Below are 23,890 nucleotides of genomic sequence, written 5' to 3'. Positions count from 1 at the left end.
CCCAGCCCCCTAATCATTTTGGTTGTCGTCTGCTGGACCCTCTCCAATGCGTCCACATCCTTTCTATAGTGGGGGGCCTAGAACTGGATGCAATACTCCAGATGTGGCCTCACCAGAGCCAAATAAAGGGGAATAATCACTTCTATAGATCTGCTGGCAATGCTCCTATTATTGCAACCTAATAGTCCATTCACCTTCTTAGCTACAAAGGCACACTGTTGACTCATATCCAGCTTCTCATCCACTGTAATCCCCAGATCATCTAGAATCTCTCCTATCTTCCATGACTTTTCAGAAATGATGGCTAATAGCTCAGACGCCTCCTCTATCAGCTCCTCGAGTATTCTAGGATGCATGTCATCTGACCCTGGTGACTTGAAGACATCTAACTTTTCTAAATAATTTTAACGTGTTCTTTTGCAATTTTTAAATCCTGAACCAACCTAATTTTCTCCAGCATTCTTTATTGTATACATCCATTCAGCACCAACCTTCTTGGGGTGTCTACACTGCACCGTTATTCTGAAATAACAGCCATTTTTCTGGAAAAACAATGCTAGCGTCTGCACAGCAATTGCATTATTTTGAAAGAAAATTGAAATAGCGGATAACTTTTTCTGACATTTTTTAAACCTCATTGCATGAGGAATAACGCCTCTTCCAAAATAGCTATTTCAGAAGAGGGCATGTGTGGACGCAGCACAGGGAGTTTTTTCTAAATAAGGGGCCTCCCTGCTGCTCACTCCATCCACACTCCTCAGGATTCTATAGTTCCTCTTTCCCTGCAGCTCTTAAAGCTGCAAACACAGAGGAAAGGGCTTGTGGCAGAAATCTAGCCCTCAGAGCCTGCAGCCACACTACAGCTGACACTACATGTTGTCTGGCCATCATGGCAGACCTTCAAGCCCCCAGAGAGCCCTCTGTCCATCCCAGGGAACAGAAAACTGTCAGGCGCCGCAAGAGGCATGCACTGTCCTGGTCTGGGGTGGAGATCCAGGTGCTCATTGAGGAGCTCCCCTCCAGATGGCACAGCACCAACATCTACGACCAGATGACCAATAGCCTGGCCATCCAGGGCCATATCCGGACCCAGGAGCAGGTACGAAGTCAGGTCAAGGAGCTCTAATTTTACCTCTACCATTTGGACATCTCTGGTCTGGCACCTTGAGACTTGAAGAAGGAATTTGCCATGGAATATCAGGCCTCAGGATCTTCCAAGGCTCCCCTCCTGGCTGCTGGCCTATCCAATGCCCTGCCCCACTGGGGCTCCACTTTGGGCCACAGCCCTGCTCTCAGCCATCAGGTCTCCCAGTCCTCTGACTGGCAGAACTTTACTCTCTGCCCTCAGCCAACAACAGCTCTGAACCCCCAGCTGCAGAGGCTCCCTGTCCCTGGCCAGTGGGACTCATCTCCCACCCCTGCTCTGGCTGGCCAACCCACTGCCTGGGCTCCCTGCGCCCAGGCCACTGCCCATGCCGGCTGCCTGCTGTCAGACTGGCTGAGGTCCCAGCCACTGGCAATCTCTGTGACTGGAGCTCTCTGGCCCAGCAACGTCTGTGATCCTTCTGGACCATGGATGTTGCCAGGGCACAGACTCACAGACCACAGAGGTTCAAATTATATTGTATCTTTACTTTAAAAATTCCCACTCCCCCCCCCCCCCCCTTGGCAGTAAGATTGTAACCTAGAAGATTGTTATAAATTCCATTATTATCACAGAGTGCCAGGTTGGGGGTTCCCACTAACATAGGTACTGGAGTAGAAATGCTGGGGGTACAGCAGCACCTCCTGGATTGAAGTGGTTTCCCAGCACTATACAGAGTTTACAGTTTGAGTCAATGGATGTTAGCACCCTCACTGTACAGATTCCTACCCACTGCCTTGGTCCAACTCCAACAGTTCCATCACTTTTCATTTCCAACTTGTTGAAACTCTAATAAGGTATTTTGCTGTGTGTGTCTAGCAGGTATATAGACCCTTGAACATAAACCTGTTAGTATATGAATTGCAAATTTACTGTTAGGTTATTTGAAATACTGTGTTTCATTAGTCAGTTAAAATTGTAACATTATGTAATGTCACAAATCATCATGATGATGATGATTTATTATCCACACTGAGAAGTACTAACATGAGTAGTCTAATTTAATTCATTTGGACCGCTCATGTGTGTAAGTACTGCTCAAGTTAAATAAGGTGTAGAGAATCTGGCCTTAATAAATTTAGATTATTTAAATCACAAGGAGGGTAATTGATATTTCTAAACTTAGCTAGTATGTGCTGCCTTCAATACTGTTTAAACTTTAGAATGATTAAATCTTATGACTACAGTTAATGGATTTTTTTATTCCTCCGTTTTGCACTCACCATAAAAATTTTGTTTTAGTACAAACTGTCTGTAATGTTGTATAGGAACAAACAAATGAAGTATTAAAATAACGTAGACCACTGGATTTGAAAGAGCTATTGCTTTATTGCTCTGTAATCCAAGTATATTAAGTCTTTTCTTCCTTCTTCCTTAAATTGACTTAACTCCAGTGCATAGGGCATGAAATTTGCATTGTCCTGAACAATGCAGCCAGGTTGCTCTAATTTTGAAGTATAGATCAAGCCTAAAAAAGATGAAAGAGTTTTTGTATGGTACTGTTTGCCCAGTCACTTCTGCATCTGTGTAAGTTCAGAAAATTACAGACATATTAAGATGGGAAGAGAAATAAGCTAATTAAATATTCTAATATAGGCAGTATGTTTAAAGTGGACACTAAAGCCAGATTCTATAACAATAATTTTAAGAGTTGGACTTCCTTAAAATAAGGTCAAAGGACACATTATGTCTTTAGAAAACTCCTCTTCTTCCTTAACTTCCCAGTAAAGTGTTAATGTAATTCTTGTGTTCATCTTATTCCTTGATTTAATTGAGTGTAGTAATTGACAAGGCAGATTAATTGAACCATTCATTTTTTAATTTAATTTCAATTGTAATCTTAATTATGTTATATTTTATTAGTTCAGATAAATTAAAAATAAATTAGACACATTTGTTTAACTTCATATTTCTTTTATTTTTTTTACTAAATCCATTAATCCTAGTAGGATCCTTCCATATTCAAAGCAGCAGCAGATTAGTTGGAGAATCAGACCTAAGGAATGCCTTAATGTAATTAAATGGGTAATTATGGATCTCATCAAGAAAAATAATTTCTCTTTGGGCTGGTTTACACTCACTTTTTATACCAGTTTAAAGATACAAACAAAATTAAATTGGTGCAATCCCCCCCTTTTCCCCCTCCCACCCTCCCCCAGCGTGAATCCAGTAACACCTGGATAAGGAGATTTTACCTGGTATCATTTATTTCCATAAATCTATTAAATGTATTTTAGCAGTACAAAAACTTTGTAGAAGAGACAAGACCATTTTTAAAATCCCATTTTTAAATATCAAATTGACACAGGAACTCAAATGGCAATCCCAATCATGGCAATACCAATCATTCGCCTACTTTTGAATGTAAGCAGATCATTAGGAATTATTATCATATAGAGCTGTCTCTGCGTCAGTCACACTCACATTATTCCATTTGACTTAAACTGTGTAAGTGACATCAGAAACATGCCCCATGCAGCGGCAGCAAGAACCTCAGGTCCTTTAAATTGCCGCCAGAACCCCTCAGCGCATTTCAGGCAGCATTGAAGGTCTGGCAGGGGGCAAGACTAGTCCTTGCCCTTCTCCTCCCACTTGAGGCCCCAACCCTTCCAGGAGTAGGAAGCCACCCTCTCACCTGGCCCTAGGGCCCCACAATTCTCCCCTCACCCCCAGCTGATGGTTAATTGATTTATCAGTCCTCCTGACCTAATCAGCTAATTAGATGGGTATCCCCAATCAACCTTCTCTAGGATCAAAGTGCTGGGTCACCTGTTAGCTCCCAGCACTCTGTCACGCTGGACCCAAAGATGTTAATAAAGATGTAAGAGCCTAGTTTTATCATGTGTCCCACCAATTTAACCGAGGTCAGAACGGGGCTCTTCTTGCTATATTAAGTCATAATCTGGCTGTCCTGCACAGCAGGAGATTTGGAGGGAAGCATAAGAATGGCCATACTGGGTCATAACACTGCTCTATCCAGCCTAATATCTTGCCTTCTGGCAGGAACCAATGCCAGGTTCAAAGGAATGAAGAGAAGTGGGCAGTAATTAAAGTGATCCACCCTCAGTATGCAGTCGCAGAATCTGGTAGTCATAGGCTCAAGGAGGCCTATGCCATGGAATTGCATCCATGACCATTTTAAATAATAGCCATTGATGAATCCACTCCCCAGGAACTTACCTGATTCTTTTTTGGTGCCAGTTATTGTTTTGCACTTCACAATAGCCCTGGTGAGTTCCAAGATTGTCTGTTTGCTATGAAAAAATACTTCTTTTTGTTTGTTTTAAACCTGTTGCCTAGTAATTTCATTGGATGACCACTGGTTCCTATGTCAAAAGCACTCTTCTTATAGAAGGCTCAGTAGGCATTGGCCCAGATTATAAGATGCCTCCAAAGTGTGCTCAGCACAGCGCAGGGTGGTAGGGAAAAGTTGGCTGAATGTCACTTTTGTAGACCCCAGATTCCATGGCTGATGGAATTAGCCTAGTCTATAGGATAAACTAGCTGGAGTTACCAGGCATTGCTTGGTCCTGCTCCCTGCCAGCCGATTCGCTTCCTCCCCCACACTAACTCTGCTTCCTGATGGCCAGTCCTGCTCCTCCCAATCTCCTCCAGCCTGCCCCGCTCCCACGGACCGCTCCCCTCCCCCAATCTCCCCTGGCCAACCCTGCTGCCCCCGACATCTCCCCCCCATCCTGACCAGCTCTGCTTCCTACCGGCCACCCCTCTCTCAATCTCGCCAGGCCAGCCCCGCTGTCCCAGCCCTCCCTCCCCTGACCAGCTCTGCCTCCTGCAGGCCGTCCCTCCCCTGATCTCCCCCAGCCAGCCCCGCTGCCCCCAATGCTCCCCCCCCGAACAGCCCTGCTTCCCACCCCTCCCCCCTTCCTCCTGGCCAGTTCCACTCCCCTCCCGGCTAGTTCCTCCTCTCCCACTCCCCCAATCAAGTGTGCCCGGAGGGGGGGGGGGTTTAGACTACCTGGTAACCATAGCCATGGGGGGCAGGATGGATGCCCAAGCCATTGTGCGCGTCAGGGTGGGGTGAGTCCCGGACGGCGCTTTGGGGCCACAGGCAGCGGGCAAGTGACCTAGGGTGGGCGGGGCTGCCCCAAGCGTAGTGTGATTGGTTATTTTTTATTTTTACAGTTTGAGATCAGGCCCAATTGGGTCCAAAAGTACCTTAAAACCTTCTCCTGGAAGAAAGGTTATCCCATGGAAAGTTTGGTTGAAGTAGGTCTTATAGTGTACAAGTTATTAGAGCACAAACATACAAACATTCTCCTTTATATATTAGATTACAGCAATCTGAAGACTCTTTAATACATGCCTGTCTGCCTCTGTCTCCAAACGCCATTCCATTAGCTGAGAAGACCTGGAGTCAGGCAATTGCCATATGCCAGGGACAAAGACAGCCACTATGCCTGCAATGCATTTGTAGAGGGTTCCCTTTCTGCATGGGTAAAGCAGGGTTTCCAGAGCCACATAAAGTAGCCACAGCAGGTGTTCAGAATTGGGCCAGCTATGGCTATAGAACCCAGAGCAGACATAAAGAAATAACTTCATATCTAAGATACACCTGTGTTAAGATACATACATATCTTACTACATTTGAAAACCAGAGGAAGAAAATTTTCATATGCCTAGACTCTTAAATGGAATATTATTTATTACTTTTAGTAAATTGTAAATGTTTTCAGAGTTCATTTAAAAAAAAACCACACACATTTATTTGTGTTTCCAAAAACATAAATTGTATGAAAATTTTAGAACTTACATATTTGTGGTTTCAAGCTGCTTGGTTGATTTCATGAGAATAAATTATTTTATTGCTTTCTTAATGGGTGAGAAAACTTCTCCCTATTTCCGCCTCAGAAAGCTTGGTGTAAGTTCTTCATAAACAAAACATTTTGCAGAAGATTTTATTTTTTTATCCTTGGATCACTTACTTCGGGCATATAAATGTTTATGTAAACCTTCATATTGGATAATTTCTGTGCAGCAAAGTAGGTTAAATTGAGTTTCCTCTTTTTCCTTAAAATACTTACTCAGTTAATTTGAAATGCAAATATTATAGTATATGCCCTATTCTGAAGAAAATATAAATTCTCAATCCTGAAGCACACTGTCTTTCATTACAATAACATCATCAGATGAGATTTATTTTATAAATGCAGATTTTTAACATTATATCTCTGTTATGAAATCACTTTCAGTTGAAATGTAACTAAAGTTTTCAGTTTCCTTTCTGTTAATGTCACTGAGCTGCTGTTACAGTTTATTTCTGTGACCTCATTTTCCTACAGGGTGGTTTTGCTCTCACAAGGAAGTTTTTTTTTAACTAGATACTAAATACTTTTATTTGTTCTTCTCTACAGAGAGCAGGGGAGACAATTGGTGGAGATTCTGAAAGGTAATTTCTTTTTTGTCATCTTGCATTTATTGTTTTGTTTTATTTTTCTGAGAGACTCAAGTAATTTCCTGATTATAGTGAGAAAAAACATTGATCTCAGTGAGTATATCAGCTTCCTCAACTGATAGCTGCAAGTATGAATATAGATGTTAGACTGCAAAGATTTCTTGAACTTTTAAAAATTAAAATAGTATCAGATATAAATGAAAATAAATTAAACCTGTAATACAAAGTTTAAAGAGAAAATGTCTTCCCCTTTCTTTACTTTTTTCATTTCTTATTAGAAGGAATAATGTTTCAAAAGTACTTTGAAAATAAAAAGTGTGACATAAATGTTTAGTAGTACTACTTTTGGAAATCAACAGCAAAATAGTCCTCCTTGAATATTTTTGTTCCATCAACATTTTTAAAATTCTAGCCATTTATGCAGACATATGTAAACTAACATTTCTTAGTATCATTTAATAAATACTAGGGGTGAACAATTACTGTTCAGATTGTTTTTTAGTGTTTGTATTTGGTCAAATAGAATACTGAGAAATACAAATAATAGTGACACTATCTTTTATTCATTTACAGTTAGACTGGCTATGCACAAAACATATAACAGGTTACATCTAATAAACTACATAAAAGAACATTATGTTTGCAAAGTCAAATATATGAACATTAGGAAATGCCAGAGTTAAAGTAGTTCGTGCAACATTAATGGAGGACCCCTTCTGCGTATACATTATGATACCTCTTTAATAACATGATCATATCCTATTTTTCCATAGAAACAATGCCTCACTCAGCCTATTATTATTCAGCATTTCTTTTTATTCGTCTCATTCTTTGTGTGAAAATTAATTTTCTTGTGTGTGTTTCAATGGTGCTTTCACAATAGTATCCAAATGTTTCACTAATAAACACTGAAGAATTTATTTTCACAAAACTCATGTGAGATCTGGTGCTATTCTTGTTCTTGTTTTCAAGCTTTAGCACTGAGGCTCAGAAATATTAATGCCAAAAGTATACACTAATTTTAAGTTTCTACCCAGTGACACCTAGGGCCTGTTTTTTTATAGCATTCTGTAAGCTCAGAGCACACTTATAAGTCAACTTTGAGTGCAGTTTTGAGCACTTAGCACTTCTGCAAGGCTGGCCTCACCTGTCTCACATTAGGCATTCATAAAAGAAAGAACCAAAAATAATCGATATAAAAATAATTAATATGTTTTAAAATCACTTGAGATTATTCAGTCTAGATTTTGCTGATGACATCACTCTTCTACATGAAAATTCTGAGGGACTTCAAGTATGTACAAATGGAGTTAAAGAAATGATAGAGAAGATAGGACTGCAATTCAATGTAAAGAAATGTAAACCCATAGTAACTGGAAACATGGATTTAAACATCAAAATTGATGATGAAGAGCTAGAGAGGGGAGATCAATTCAAATACCTTGGAAGCGCAATAAGCCAAGATGTGCTGAGGAATTAAAAATAAAGATTGGCAAAGTGAACACAGCCTTCAATAAACTTAAGAACATTTGAAACCTTAATACCATATCCTTACATATAAAACTGAGCGTCTACTCAGCCATCGTTATAGACATTGCAACCTGACAACCTGGCAATTTAAGAAAACAGATGCTCAGAAATTAGATTAATTTAATCATAAGTGCTTCTGGTAAAAATTAGGAGTAAGCTATTAGGGAAATAATGAAGTCAGAAAAAATGGCAACAGTGAGTTCTTTATCACAAATAATTTGTTAGAGAAGACACCAATGGCAAGGGCATATGTTATGAATGGATCGTAACTGACTACAGATTATGGCTCTCATTTGGAAGCCAGAAAATCCAACAAGAAAAAGGGGCAGAGCTACAATAACTTGGAAGCATACAATTATCAACAACATAGAAAAAATTAATTTGAAATGGAAGGACTTAGGTTACATGGCAGTTGATTAGCAAGCATGGAGAATGTGGGTAGCTCAATGTGCTGAAAAGCATGGGATGGACTAAGGTCTAAAATGGTGTAATTGTTTGGCTTAATGGTTAAGCTTGCATCAAATAGGAGTTCTATGGCAAGGATAAACTCCAGTTCTTGAAGGTGGCATTCAGCTTCCTTAATTTGGACACTGTCCTTTCTCTCATGCAGTCCTCTGCCTCATTGTCTTCCAATTTCTGCAACAAATGGGACAGTGATGAATCTTATTCACTACATAATCCTGATTCATTCCAGAGCACTGTTCACTGAATGAAACAGGAGTTGTGATAAAAAAAACATGTATGATCATGTAATTAAATACTGTATTATAATGCATCCACACAAAGTGGCCAACTTAAGGTTGCATAGGCAACCTTTATAATAGTATTTCCTAACTTTTCAGTGCTTGTCTTGGCACTCTTACATTTTGTTAACATAGTTGTTAAAGCAATTGTTTTTAAAACAAAATAAACCCTCGATGACATAGAACTTTACTGACTCCCAACTTGAGTTATAATTATTACGGATGACATGTCCAAGCCTAAATATATTCAGAACTACCTTCCCAGCTGCTATATATATTATGGGTCAGTTCTTCCAAAGATGGCTGCATGATAAGATCTATGCTCTTTGCAAAAGCACTGTTGACTTTACTTGGGCTTTAAACAGTCATAGAGATCTGACCACGGAGTTCTCTTAGCAGAATTCTGGCCTTTACAACAAATTATTTATACCTTAACATATAACAGAGTAGGTGCAAATTAAAAAATCTGTTCCCAAATATATTGAAAAATACTCCTGTTATGTGCAATATACAATATAGTGCACTATATATCCATTAAAGAAAACAACTTCAAGTAAATAGAGTGTCAAGTGAGCCTTAATTGCTGATTTCCCATGGCAAGATGGGTCTGGAAAAGTACTCAGACTCTTTTGTTGAAATTTTGTGTAATTTTGAAACTGATTATGTGTATATTAAAAGCTGAGGCCTAAGGAAGAGGGTTGCAGTTCCATGTGGTTCATCCTGGAATGCTCTTTTTTTTTCTAGCTCTGATTGTTGATAGAAATTGTCTGCCAAGTAGTCTGATGCAGATATGAAGCCACAAAATAATCTCCCTGGAGAAAATCTACGGGAGGATAAAAATGAAATTCCTGGCTAATTCTTTCAAGATGGAGAAATGTGCATGTCCATTGAGAAGATAGGATTGGAAATCTTCAGTGTCAGTGGATCCTAGAGATCTGTGAGCAATGTGTCCATAGAGCCATGCTATCCCTATAAAGAGTGTAGGCAAAGAGTCCTGTAAAGCCATACTACCTGTCTAACCACATCACCCTGGTAGGATTATAGTAGGCACAGAGGAACAGTTATTTCTACGTAGACCAATAAAAACTATTGGGATTTCTCACTAAAAATCCCTTCTTACTCACAGATCTACCATTTCACCTAGCTCCCTAGCTAGGGCTTTTCTGCAACATTTCGCTGCTCTGTGCAGAGTATAGTGGCAAGTTACTTATGATTCATTTTTTCATTTGGATCATAGAGACTATGAGATTCAACCCTCCCTCCCCACCATCATTCTCCTCGGTTTCTTCACACTGTTTTATATTCCTCTGAACAAGAAGTAAACTTCCATACATTTCGGAGGGGTAGCAATGTTAGTCTGTAACTTTAAAAACAAGTACTCCTGTGGCACCTTAGAGACTGAGATTTTTTTTTTCAGATTTTGCCCATAAAAGCTCAGTATACTATATATTTTTGTAACTCTCTAAGGTGCCACAGGACTACTCGTTATTTTAAAAATTTTATAAATGTTCTCATTACAAACATTTATTTTTATCATAGAATTTGAAATGAACGGAGTCACAGCAGTGGTGAATTTGGTCCCTTTTGTCTATACTGTAATGGGTTTCACTTGACCATTTTTGAATGAGTGGTGCAGTCAATCATAGATGGCAGTAAGGCAGAAAAAAACATTTGATATCAAGTGCTGTAGGCAACTTGCTACCAATTTTGCTCAATGTCAAAAGTTGAAAACCTGCAATATAAGCTGCAATGAAGGTTTTAAATTAATGTGTTGATTTTCTGTGCATTTTCAGATATTTTTAGCAGTTTTAAATGATTTAAGGGTGTGCTTTTGACCACAGCCTAAGACCAAATGACTCACCAGTTGAGGAGTATCTTTACCTCCCCTTCCATTTGTTACATTTTTCAATATCTTATTTTTGTTGCATTTGTACCCCATTTTATTATTTTGATGTATGATTGGCACTCATGATCTATTTCTGTCATAGAAGACAATACAATTACACTTTCTCAGGTTCACAGTATCTCAGCTGGATTCTCACTTCACTTAGTTCTCATGTCTCACTGACTGAGTGCCAATGCCCTGTCCCTTAAATAACCATGAAGGCATGGCTGACAACATTCTAGATGGCTTGAGGAAAATGTAGTTCTAAAAGTCTGCAAATTTCCACAAGATTCTATACAATAAAATGGCAGAGGTTCATCAGAGTTAGCCCTGGTGGGCTTCTGCCATTATATTTACCTGCACCTCTGCAGGTATTAACAATCGCAGCTCCCATTGATCGGGAATGGCAATCCATGTCCAATGGGAGCTGTGATCCCCTGTATCTGCAGGGGCACAGGTAAATATGTCAGTGTGGGGGCCCTCTAAGGGCTAACACATGCAGACCAGATCCGGCCTGTGGGCCAGAATTTGCCCACCCCGATCTAAAACATTTTAGGAGGATAGGAAAAATTAATCCGCCTACAGAATACCTGAAACATTTTAGTTCAAAAAATCTCTTTTCTCTTTTGTTGCAAACAAAAACAGCACCCAAGTCAAGTGCAGTTGTCTGGGACTCCTGCTTCTAAATCCAGTCCTGTTTGTGACTTCTAGCCCAAATAAATTAACCTTTTAACATTAGGTTTCTCTTTCTATTAGATCCCTTGTCATTTTCACATATGAATAGAGCAAAGTTTACATGAGAAATGAAAAACTCAAAGTGCTTAATAACCTATTTGAACCTCTCTCATTAATGTAAATACACTTGAGCCTCCACAATACATGTGTCCCTAATGCGGTAACATCTATGGTTCAAACCCTGGCAGGGAGAGGAGGAAGCAGCTCTGTGTGCTGCGGCCACCTCTCCCCATCTGCAGCTTGGGGAATGGCAGTGTAGTAAAGTTCTTCTCCAGAGGCATTCCTCCCCTCCCCCTGACTCCCATAATGGTGAGGGCAGTGCCTGAGAGCAGGAGGGGGCACAGAATCACGTGTGCCTCTGGAGCGGGGCATGAGGTAAACTCATGAGGTAAGCACCCTCCTTGACCCCGTACTCCCACCCCCAGTGCGCTTCTCACCCACTCTCCCTCCTTCCTTCCCAGACCTTGTATATATTACTGTGTGGGTGCATCTAGACTGGCAAGATTTTGCTCAAAAGCAGTTGCTTTTGCGAAAAAACTTGCCAGCTGTCTACACTGGCCGCTTGAATTTGCGCAAGAGCACTGACGTTCTAATGTAAGAATTCAGTGCTTCTTGCGCAAATACTTTGATTCTCCCACTCAGGGATAAGCCCTCTTGCACAAGAATACTTGCACAAGAGGGCCAGTGTAGACAGGCACCTTAATTTTTTGCGCAAGAAAGCCTGATGGCTAAAATGGCCATCGGAGCTTTCTTGCAAAAAAGCACGTCTATACTGGGCATGGATGCTTTTGTGCAAAAGCATCTGTGCCAATCTAGACGCTCTTTTGCAGAAATACTTTTAACAGAAAAACTTTTCTGTTAAAAGTATTTCTGCAAAATCATGCCAGTCTAGACGCAGCCTCTATGTTACATGTCAAATAAAAATTCAGTACTTTGCAAAATGTTTTTTATTTTCACCTTTAAAACAAAAAGTACATATGAACACCCATGGTGTGGAAAATTCCATAATCCTCCATACTTATTTCCCAAGGATGCTGGATTAAGGAGGTTCAAGTGTATAAGGATCTTAATCCTGAGCTGGGACCAAACTACACTTAGCAGCTCAGGAAGTGAGACACGAGTGCTGAAGAATGTTTTAGTGCAGGGGAAGGGTCATTTGGTTGAGAGACAACCTGGGTTAGACCACGATAAACTTTGCGGTCTTATTTTACCTCCATTATTTGAGGAAGTTTTCCAATCATGTTTTCATTCTTTAAATGTCCAGGCAGCAGTGGTGGCCAAAAAATGCAAATTCTTTCAGATGAAAACCTTACTACAGTCAACTAATAATATCCATGTCTTTTTCTGAATCATCCATGTCTTACTATTACGCTATGACTCTTCTTATGAAACTAATTTTTTTATAAAGCCAATTCTATTATCAGAGACTGGTGTGAAATGATTGCCCAGTTATGCATGAGTACTTGAACGCCTTAAACACTGCCCAGTCTGGAAAATGTTTAAAATGGTCACTGAATAAATTTTTTAAAAGTGTTGAGTTTCCTAAATTCATTTAGGACCTTGTCAGCTTCTATATGAAATTATTGCAATAACACCCAGATATATTGCATCTGTCATTAAGAACAAATAATTGTGTAGCCGAGATTAGTTGTTCACCAACATTGTCCTTAAAACCTTTTCAATTTTGAGTGCTAATTTTCCATTCTCTCTCTCCCAACAGTTGCCCCAGTACTATAGTATCACCATTGAAAAAACACTCTCTTAAAAAAACTAACAACATAGCATTTAGTCACCTCCCTCAGTATCAGCTTCTGACAAATGCAAAATCTTCTTTTTTCCTGCTTGTGACATTCATAAGAGAAACTACAAACTGGAGCTTTCAGCAAATACTTCTGTATCTTGGTCATTGGTCAAATAATTTAAAAAAATAAAAGAAAGGATTAGTCTCCAGTAAGAGCCCAGAGTTAATGGAAAACAGATCTTGTCTGTGTGCAATGCAATGCAGAAAAATTGTATTACCATTGAGAATAATTATAACTAATAATCATTTAAACTTCTATCCATTACCAGTGGAATAGGCAGTAGCTAGCCAAAGAGTATACAAATATATATGTCAACAAGCTACATTGCCACTATCACCCAAACTATATAGTAAATACTAAATAAAGGGGTAAAACTAAATTATTTGTAGAGATGTTTTTTCAGACTTCAGTAATATACGGAGAATAGTAGAAGAAAGCTAAAATCAGGCTGAGTAGAATGTCATTTTCTTTTAATCACCGACATTCCAGAGGATTCTCAAACTTTTTCCTTTTTATTAGTCTCTTTATGTCTTTGTGTCACTGATTATACCTTCATCTCAGAAAAAAATGGAACACGACTGAGGCCCATCAAATTCTGTTATTTAATTAGTCAAACAGATACCTGTGAAATGATGTGATGTCACAATACTCAAGGCAATGTTCTTATCCTCTAGATCAAATTCATGGCCATTATTTCAAGATCTGTTAACCGCAGCCTATCCGCTATAAGTAAGCCAAAATTAGAGCAGATTTACTAGGAGTTAGAAAGAGAGCTAGATTGCACTGGCACAATTGTGATTTTTCCTTAATGATGGATTTTATTACTTTGAACAGATGATACACAGAGAAATAGGATAATACAAATGTTAGGTGAACTAAAATTTGTTCCCTAGTGTGTATGAACATCAGCTGTGAGGTTCCACTTCTTCAGAGATTAATCACAACCAAGGAATATTTATTTTATTTTGGACACGTCCTCAGCTGTGTCAGTGTAAGTCCTTGGATTTCAACTGAGTGATGTATGAGTTAATTATGCCAGATGAAGAGCTGGCCCACAATATAATTTATGGGGCAGTGTTTTTTTAAATATATTTTTTCTCTGTTGAAAAATGAAATTGTGTTCTCAAAGGAGAATCAGAGTGGAGTATGAATTTTTGTGAATGGCACCAAATATAAAATGTCTCTTCATGTAGCTGTTATGTGGTGGTTCTGTATTGGCAGTTGCATTCATTTCATGATATCTAGAACATGCAGAACTAACAAATTATTTCAACTTATTAAAGGAATTGTTATAAGCAGGATTTCTTTTTTGAATAGATAGAAAATGTGGGTTAGTCAACATAACAATGGATATACTTGTCTTTGACATCGAGGGAGCTTGGGTGTTTGCAGGTCTATCAAAGAGGTCTGGAATTTTTGGAGATGCATTTGTATCAGCCACTTATGACAAATGGACAATTTTCATCAGCACAGGTGTACTTCCATGTCTTTTGAATCTTTTAAGGTGTGCAAATAAGGTTGAGTAAGTGTGATAGTTGCAGAGTTTTCTATGTAGCACAACAACTGGGAATATTTTTTTTAATTAACTGTAAATTCTAATTCTTATCCTTTGGATTATTCCAGCTATACAATCAAATTCAGCTTATCAAGTGGACAAAATTTTGTGGATTTCCTGCACAACCCTGCACTACCTCCTTTATGAGACTCCTTTATGATTTTCTGATACATCATTTCAGTATTTCTCAAAGTGGGATGCAGACCTGCTTTGGGAAAGCCACTGGGGACGGGGGGGGGGGGGAGTCTGTGCCACTTTGTTTACCTAAAGGGTCCATAGCCATGGGGTCTTATGGCACCCATTGGCTCCGATTCACCATTTCCAGCCAATGGGAGCCACGGGAAATGGCGGCCCAGGCCATCTCCTTTAGGTAAACAAAGCAGTGCATGTACACTACCGGTTTTCCACAGCAAGCCCATGCCCACTTTAAGAGATACTGCATCATTTCACTCCCTACATATTCAGTGTACTGCAAGGCAATGCACTTATTTCCAGAGGTTGCAGCATCACATCTCTTTGGCTGATTAAGTAACAGCATTGATGGGCCTCAACTATATTCCTTCTTTCTGAGATGAAGGAAAAGTGCCAGTGATACATGGCTAGAAAGGCACTACTAGAAAGTGAAAAGTTTGTAGAGATTCACCTGGCTGTTTATGATTAAGAGAAAATGACAAACCAATTTGGGTCAACTCAGCATGAATTTTATCTTTCTTCTATTAAATATTGCAATATTGTAGAAATCTGAAAAATCCCAACTACTACTAATTGAGCTGTAGGTGATGTTTTACAGGTGAAAGCTCAGATAGCTGGAATAATTTGAGCTAATCCTGTTAGCAACATACGTAAGTATTTCTGACTGTTTACTGCAGCCTTCATTAACCTGCCTCAGGGATGTGCTAACTTTTGGCTCACAAAGCAATAGAACTGACTGGTTCAATATCATGGATTAAAGAGGATGTGTTTGATAGAATAGTTTTGAAAGAATCAGCATTAAAATCTGCTGATCCAATTGTGCACTTTAGTTCAGGCAAAACTAAAACTGAAGTTAAGTAGCTTTGTGTCTTATGTATTTATAGAAGCTGTTTACACACTTCTTTTGTAGAAGAGCCACATATAATTCCATTTAAATGAAAATGTCTGTATCTAAAGACAGCAAGATAGCTCCTGGATTTTGGGTGTATCAATATATTTATTAGCAATTGGTGACATTCAAATGTTTTGGGTGTATCATTCTAATAAGCACCACAATTTTACAAGACCTATCTAGTAATATATTTATATCTTATAGACTTACTTTTTACATTATCTCTTGTTTTTGACATAATTATTTGTGTGACCTATTATCTTGCCCTTCAAATTTAACCTCTTCCTTCCCCCATCCTTCTTCTTTGCCTGTGCTCCCATAATGCTATTTTTGAATTCCACAAAAACACTGTTCCTAGAACTCTCTTGCCATTATTGATGATACTGGTGTTGTCTATAAATTGGTAGCAATGCACTATAATAAATATAATGAATTAGTGGGGTTTTCTTTATGAATAGCTTCAGATCCATATTTTATGGGGCTTTCTGTACTGAACATTGAAAACATTTCAAGCTCAAATAGCAACTTGTACTGTAAGATACCACCATTGCCTGAGCTTTTGGAGGATTAGGAGAAATGAGTCTGTGGTTTTTGTCCAGTTTGTAGTAGACAGAACAACAATCTCTACAAAGCAGAAATTAGGCACTTTAGTGAGCTATAATATGGGAAGCTTTTATTGCTCCTCCCAAAGTTTTATTAAGTATAGTGAATACATGCAGGATTTCACTGCTGTAAAAATAAAAGATTAATTTTGTAGAAAATTAATTTAGGGCATTTTGTTTAAAGTTATACAATTATTTTCTAAACTATTTACTTCAAAAGTAATACTGTGTAACTGGATGTAATTTTACTATATGACTTTCTACTAAAGATTGTTCTCTGCTTCTGTCTATTCCCAGCTGCTTTTAATACAAGTACGGGTCAAAATCATGTTAATTTATCAAGTTTAAATATCAGAAATAATTTTCCTTTTACCTTTGCTCTGGTTTTCTATTTTTTTTCAGCTTATCTATGGATATTTTGCTTGAGAACATGTGAATTTTACCTAGTATGAAAGTTGTCTCTGCAATTTGACTTAGATGTGATTTCTTTGTAAGCTACATGTATGTCCTATGTAGCCAAGCTTCTGCCATTTCTATGTACCTCAACCACACATAGATATGCTTTCAGTTTGCTTTCCAAAATGTATGATTTTCTTAAAGGGATCTCTACTCTTTGATGTTGACTCTTCTTAGTTACCAACTACTTTCAAGCCTCATAATAATCTGACTTGAGAGAAGATAGTGCTGTATTCACTATAAGTAGTGTAACCCCCAAGGAGATTGCTTGGATTCCCGGGGCTTTGTCTGCTGGCAGCTCAGGGAGAGGCACTCTGAGTTTGCCTTGGCTCCCCCTCCCTACCAGGGCCAGAGTCTGCCCGGCAACCCACAGGGAGTGAGATGCCCCTCCCAGGGGGAAGGAGAGACGATTGTTGAGGGGAGTCTGGAGCCAGCCAGGAAAAGGGGAGGACTGAGTGTGTGGGAGCTAGTAAGCCCCAGGCCTGCAGGCAGGGTTCCCCCTGAGAGCTAGCCTCTAGGGACCTGAAGGCAGGATCCCTCAGCTGGGTTTATGTCTCCACTGTTGATTCCCAGTTGTGGAGTTTGCTGGGAGGCTTCCCCAGCCAGGCGGAGTTGGCTCTCCAGCTCCCTGGGTGAGAGAGTCACTGCATGGTCAGCTGGGCTCTAGCAGCAAGTTCAGGGCTGCTGCCTGCTGTGTGGGTCTGGAGGCTGGCCTGGGAGGCTATAGTTTTGAATTTTGGTGCAGTTGTGTGGTCTGCATCTTGAGCCCTGCACCCCTTCACAGTAAGGGGAAATTCTGGGACCGAAGCAGCCTGGTTCCTGCTTGAAGAGGACCCCTGTGAGAAGAGAGCAGCCCCTTTGCAGAGACTGAGTCATCTCTCAACCTGAGGCTCATTCATGGAGTGTGTGAGTGCACCAATTTTTAGTTAGTAAGTCAGGGAATTTGTTTGGGGATTTTATTACCTGCAGCCTATTAAACTGTGGAGGGATTTGCTGCCTTCTCCCATTTGTGAGTCCTTTGGGCTGTACTGGACCTAGTCAGCCCCACTGCTAAACCTCTGCAGAGAAGGATTGTGTGGTCAACAGTCATCAAGGGCCCCAACAAAGTACGCGTACCAACGGGACACTAACTTCACAGTTGCAGGGCACCGGTGACCCTAAAAATAATGTTTTACCCTGTTCTGTTATAATTGTCTCCTGTTTAATATAATTGTGTTTATTATAGTGTATGTGTTTGTGTTATTTTCTGGGAGTCTCCAACTATCTTACAAATACGTGGGGATTATCCTGGGCTAGAATTTTCCTCCCAAGCTGCCCTGGCAACCCTGCTAGGAAGGAGTGAGGGGGGTGGAGGCACCGCCAAGTACATCAATCAGAAAGAATAAAATTGAGTAGGTGGCGGGATCCAGAAGAACCCAGACCTATCCATCCGAACCTGAAAGGAGATTGGCTCTAAAAGAAGGTAACCAGGTGGAGAGGGGGCGCTACAGTAGTTTTGTGACTAAGGAACAGTTGCCAAAAGAAAAGAAAAAAACAATTTGAAACTTCACCTACATATTTGTACCTGGGTAAATTTTCAGGACTTTTGTAGAATTCTTGCTACATATCTTTTTGAAAGTGTTCATCATGGTTGTTAAAATGAATGCCTCTTTGTCACTGATTGTGAAAAGAAATTATTTTTAATCAGTGAAAGAGCTAGGAATAGAAAATTATGTGGGCTCCAATTTATGGTGGTTAGGCAGTGCCCAAAGTTCTGATATCACATATAATTTGTAGTGTTCCTCCAAACTGCAAGCATTAGGCAGGAACAGAATTTGCATCTCTGCATCTGCAGCTGCATTGGCCATACTGGACATTTCACTACCACTCCATATCACTGTGCCTATGTCACTTTTGACTACTGCCTAGCTATTTCTATTAGGCTGTGTCTAAACTGCAAGTTTTTTTCGAAAAAAGTAGCCTTTTTTCGAAAAAACTTCACCTGCGTCTAGACTACAGCCGTGTTCTTTCGAAATTAAATCGAAAGAACGCAGCTTTCTTTTCGACGGTGGAACTCCTCATTTCATGAGGAATAACGCCTTTTTTCAAAAGTGCTCTTTCGAAAAAAGGCGCTATGTAATGCAAACTGTGCTTTTTCGGAAGAGAGCATCCAGACTGCGTGGGTGCTCTCTTTCAAAAAAGCGGGGGATATTTAAATAATTTTGTTCTAACTGATAAATGTGTCTTCTCATAACAGCTAAATTAATCAAATCAGAAAACTACTTATACCATCTGCCATAAGCTTCTATGATTATGCGCTTCATTAAAATACTGCTGCTGATAGGGATTCTTAGGGAAAAAGCATTTAAATGTTCTTTGGCTGGAACTATAATTACCTAGCTGAAACTACTCTTTCTGAAAAAGGCATGAAAACATGACCATTTAAAATGCCGATGAATATATAAATATTTGAGGGCACAGACAACTAAATATTGCATATTTTAATGTCAGACAGTTTCCTATTCAATGCTCTCCCCAGCAGTAAAGCATGTGTGACTGACAGCATGCTTAAATCCTAATTCTGTCAATGATTTGGCTTGTTTGTTGTGGCTAACTTCTTGTCAGGATTCTAACTAATAGTGAATACCAATTAGTCCTTTTCATTGTTTCTAAATAAGGTAATGTCAACGTGGCACACCAAATTGTTCACATAAGGCACCTTATGCAGTAGCTTGCATTGCTTTAGTCACATACGCTATCTATAATATAGCAATGCTCAGCAACAGTGCTACAGTCAAGAATTTGTAAATGTTTTTGTTGTAAGACTATGGGTCTATACAAAATTTATAATTCAGCTATTTTCATTTGCATTGATAAGTGGCATTAGAGTTTTCAGTGCAGTGCAATTTTTGTTGTTATTTCTAGGGAATTTGATTTAAATTGTTGCAAGATTTGTTTCCAGAGGAAAACAATAGAGAACATTTTGCAATTTTTGTAGTACTTTTTTTACCATTTGTATATTATTTCATTTCATTTATTTTTAATGAAAATAACAGTCTTTGTCAACTTGATGGAGAGCAAAACTGCTGAATTTATACAGCTAATTGTGGCTATCACACAATGTACAGAAGCCACCAATGCTTTCACCTAGTCTCATCCATCCCAAGTTACAACTTCTGTTAAAATTAACAATAATTTGTAATATAGAAGGATTCCAACCTGCTGCTGCTTGTCTGCCACCCCAGGCCCCTCATAGCCCCCCCTTCCGATAGTCCGGCTCTGCCCCAGGAGTCCCTGATTCAGCCGCTGGTGGTCAGTTTCAGCAGCAGCTGAATCGGGAACACCTGCAGCAGAGCAGCTGGACTGCTGCCCAGTTGGTCCGGTAGCACCGACCCTTGGCGCAGCGAGACCAACCCGGCAGCACCCCAGCTGCTCTTGGGGACGCCTGGGGCAGAGCAGCTGGGGTGCTGCTGGGTTGGTCCCGCAGCGCCACTCCTCGGTGCTACTGGACCAACACGGCAGCACCCCAGCTGCTCTACCCCAGGTGTCCCCAAGTCAGCCGCTGCTGAAACTGATCAGCGGCTGACTCCAGGAAGCCCGAGGCAGAGTTGCTCTGCCCTGGGCTTCCTGGAGTCAGCTGCTGGTCAGTTTCAACAGCGGCTGAATCCAGATGCCTGGGACAGAGAAGCTGGGGCGCAGCCGGATTGGTCTGGTAGCACCAACCCTTGGCGCTGCGAGACCAACCCGGCAGCACCCCAGCTGCTCTGTCCCAGGTGTCCCCAAGTCAGCCGGTGCTAAAACTTATCAGGAGCTGATTCCAGGAAGCCAGGGCAGAATAGCTCTGCCTCGGGCTTCCTGGAGTCAGCCGCTGGTCAGTTTCAGCAGCGGCTGAATCGGGGACAGTTGGGGTGCTGCCGGGTTGGTCCCACAGCCCTGAGGGGCAGCGCTACGGGACCTACCCAGCAGCACTCCAGCTGCTCTGCCCCCAGCTTCCCTGATTCAGCCACTAGTCAATTTTAGCAGCGGCTGAATCAGAGAAGCCGGGGGCAGGGCAGCTCCAATAGTCCGGCTGCCCGGAGCACTGCCGGGTTCCTGATGGTGCCTAACCATCAGGAGTGCCAGACCATCAGATGCCGGACCATCGGAGTTTTACTGTAGTTCTGCAGAAAAGGACCTGGGGGTTACAGTAGATGAGAAGCTGGATATGAGTCAACAGTTTAGCCTTGTAGCCAAGAAGGCTAATGGCATATTAGGTTGCATTAAGAGGAGCATTGCCAGCAGAGCCAGAGATGTCATTATTCCCCTTTATTCGGCTTTGGTGAGGCCACATCTGGAGTATTGTGTCCAGTTCTGGGCCTCCCACTACAAAAAGGATGTGGACGCATTGGAGAGGGTCCAGTGGAGGGCAACCAAAATGATTAGGGGGCTGGAGCATATGACTTATGAGGAGAGGCTGAGGGACTTGGGTCTGTTTAGTCTGCAGAAGCGAAGAGTGAGGGGGGATTTGATAGCAGCCTTCAACTTCCTAAAGGGAGGTTCTAAAGAAGATGGAGAGAGGCTGTTTTGAGTAGTGACAGATGGCAGAACAAGGAGCAATGGTCTCAAGTTGGGGTGGGAGAGGTCCAGGTTGGATATTAGGAAAAACTATTTCACTAGGAGGGTGGTGAAGCACTGGAATGGGTTACCTAGAGAAGTAGTGGAGTCTCCATCCCTAGAGGTGTTTAAGTCTCGGCTTGACAAAGCCCTGGCTGGGTTGATTTAGTTGGGACTGGTCCTGTCTAGAGCAGGGGGCTGGACTTGATGACCTTCTGAGGTCTCTTCCAGCTCTACGGTTCTATGATATCATGATTCTATGAAAAGGAATTAAGCATGTACGAAAAGTTTTAAAAGTTTTGGTTAGTAAAGAGGGACCACAAAATCAGAGCCTTTATGGTCTGTAATAATGGGCTTGCTAGATTTCTGTTTCTTTTTTCATTGTGCCAGCTGCCTCTTGGTGTAAGGGAAGAATCATTTTAAAAAGGGAGGAAAATAGTTAAGAGTGCCTGCCCTCAGCAAACACTCTTGTGACATATTAAAGGGGTCAGGAAGACAAACTGTTTTCTAAGAATATATAGGGCCTGATTGGATGTGCCCATGTGTGAGGGCAGATGCAAGATGTCAGAGAGAGTTTGGAAAGAAATCTCCCTTTTTTTGAACCAGGGCCAAGTGCAATAGTAATCCCAGTGAGCAGGGATCTTCCTCTCTGTCTTCACTGACTTGTCAAAAAATATCACTGCACCAGGACACTAAGAATACGTCTACACTGGCCCCTTTTCCGAAAGGGGCATGCTAATTTCACAGGTCGTAATAGGGAAATCCGCGGGGGATTTAAATATCCCCCGCGGCATTTAAATAAAAATGTCCGCCGCTTTTTTCCGGCTTTTAGAAAAGCCGGAAAAGAGCGTCTACACTGGCCCCGATCCTCCGGAAAAAAGCCCTTTTCCGGAGGATCTCTTATTCCTACTTCAAAGTAGGAATAAGAGATCCTCCGGAAAAGGGCTTTTTTCCGGAGGATCGGGGCCAGTGTAGACGCTCTTTTCCGGCTTTTCTAAAAGCCGGAAAAAAGCGGCGGACATTTTTATTTAAATGCCGCGGGGGATATTTAAATCCCCCGCGGATTTCCCTATTACGACCTGTGAAATTAGCATGCCCCTTTCGGAAAAGGGGCCAGTGTAGACGAGCCCTAAGGGTATATCTAGACTGCATCCCTTTGTCAGCAGAGGAATGCAGATTAGGCAGGTCAACATTGGAAATGAAGCGGGGATTTAAATATCCCACACTTAATTTGCATAAAATGGCCACCATTTTTGCCAAGTCAGCACTTTGTCGGCAAAAAGCGGCAGTCTAGAGGGGGATCTGTTGAGAAAGAAAGTCTTTTTCAACAGATCCTGTAAACCTCCTTGCAGGAGACATAAGGGATCTGTCGAAAATGGCTTTCTTTCTCGACAGATCCCCCTCTAGACTGCCTCTTTTTGCCGACAAAGTGTTGAGTCGGCAAAAACGGTGGCCATTTTAATGCAAATTAAATCCCCGCTTCATTTGCAATGTCAGCCTGCCTAATCTGCATCCCTCTGCCGACGAGGGATGTAGTCTAGACATGCCCAAACTGATGCCATATTAATGGATGGTACAGTGTGTGCACTAGCCCCAGAGAGATTCTGCTCCCTGAGAGGCAAAGTCTCATGATGCTTCCGCAGTGTAGTGTGGCTCCAAGGTGCACTCTACAAAAGGCTGTCTGCAAATAGTACTACAGAGCCTGTGAAAAATAAAGGCAATAGCAAAAATCTCAGTGAAGTCAATATTAACAGGAATCAGGCCCTAAATAAAGATTATGCTGCAGTAGTTAATTCAGTTTTCATTTTCTATCTAAAAGTGAGTGCCCAGTTTCCCTATCATAGGTTGCTTCTGGGTCTGGAAGAACTTGCCATGATCACTGCTTTCTGAGGGCAAATGTGACAATTGCATACCACGTTTGCAAGCCAAAAATATAATGCTAAGACATCAGTGGGAGACTACATTTGGGATTTTCTGAATCTATAGATTGTTCATCCCTCTATGGACTTCCTTATTCTGCTCTCTCTGGGATGTTTGTTGCATATTATTGCCAATTTCTCTATCAGGAATGTGAGAGGCATGCCCAATGCTTTTTTAGGTATGTATCAATGCTTTTTACAGGTCTTGGTGTGATAATATGATTCTCTGGAAAGCTCAGACTGAAAGATTGAGAGCGAAAAGGTCAGAAAAGTCACCATCTGTGTCATTATATGTGCTACTAAGCAGTGTTTTAGCAGCTGTAATGTGAGGGAAGAGTTGCTGAATGTCACATTAGGGAAGTATCAACTGTCCAACAGATTGTGAGGGCTCATGAAACAGTGTTCCAAAGTCTGACACAGATGATAAAAATGAGAGAAAAGCTTTAGGAT

The 23,890-nt window shown here is 40.9% G+C and overlaps 1 protein-coding gene across 1 annotated transcript in view; it reads left to right on the top strand.

Moving 5' to 3' along the window:
* The first annotated feature begins 1,051 nt into the window (after positions 1 to 1,051).
* LOC102456352 (connector enhancer of kinase suppressor of ras 2-like) overlaps positions 1,052 to 23,890 on the top strand; it is a 114,131-nt gene continuing 91,292 nt past the window's right edge. The window contains exons 1-2 of the mRNA XM_075941202.1: positions 1,052 to 1,099; positions 6,517 to 6,551. Of these exons, the coding sequence (XP_075797317.1) occupies positions 1,052 to 1,099; positions 6,517 to 6,551 (83 nt within the window). The remainder of the gene's footprint in view (positions 1,100 to 6,516; positions 6,552 to 23,890) is intronic.

Source organism: Pelodiscus sinensis, chromosome 13 (assembly GCF_049634645.1).
Source record: "Pelodiscus sinensis isolate JC-2024 chromosome 13, ASM4963464v1, whole genome shotgun sequence".
Lineage (NCBI taxonomy): Eukaryota > Metazoa > Chordata > Testudines > Trionychidae > Pelodiscus > Pelodiscus sinensis.
The sequence above is the reverse complement of the archived record's forward strand: the minus strand, read 5'-3'. Positions and strand labels throughout refer to the sequence as shown.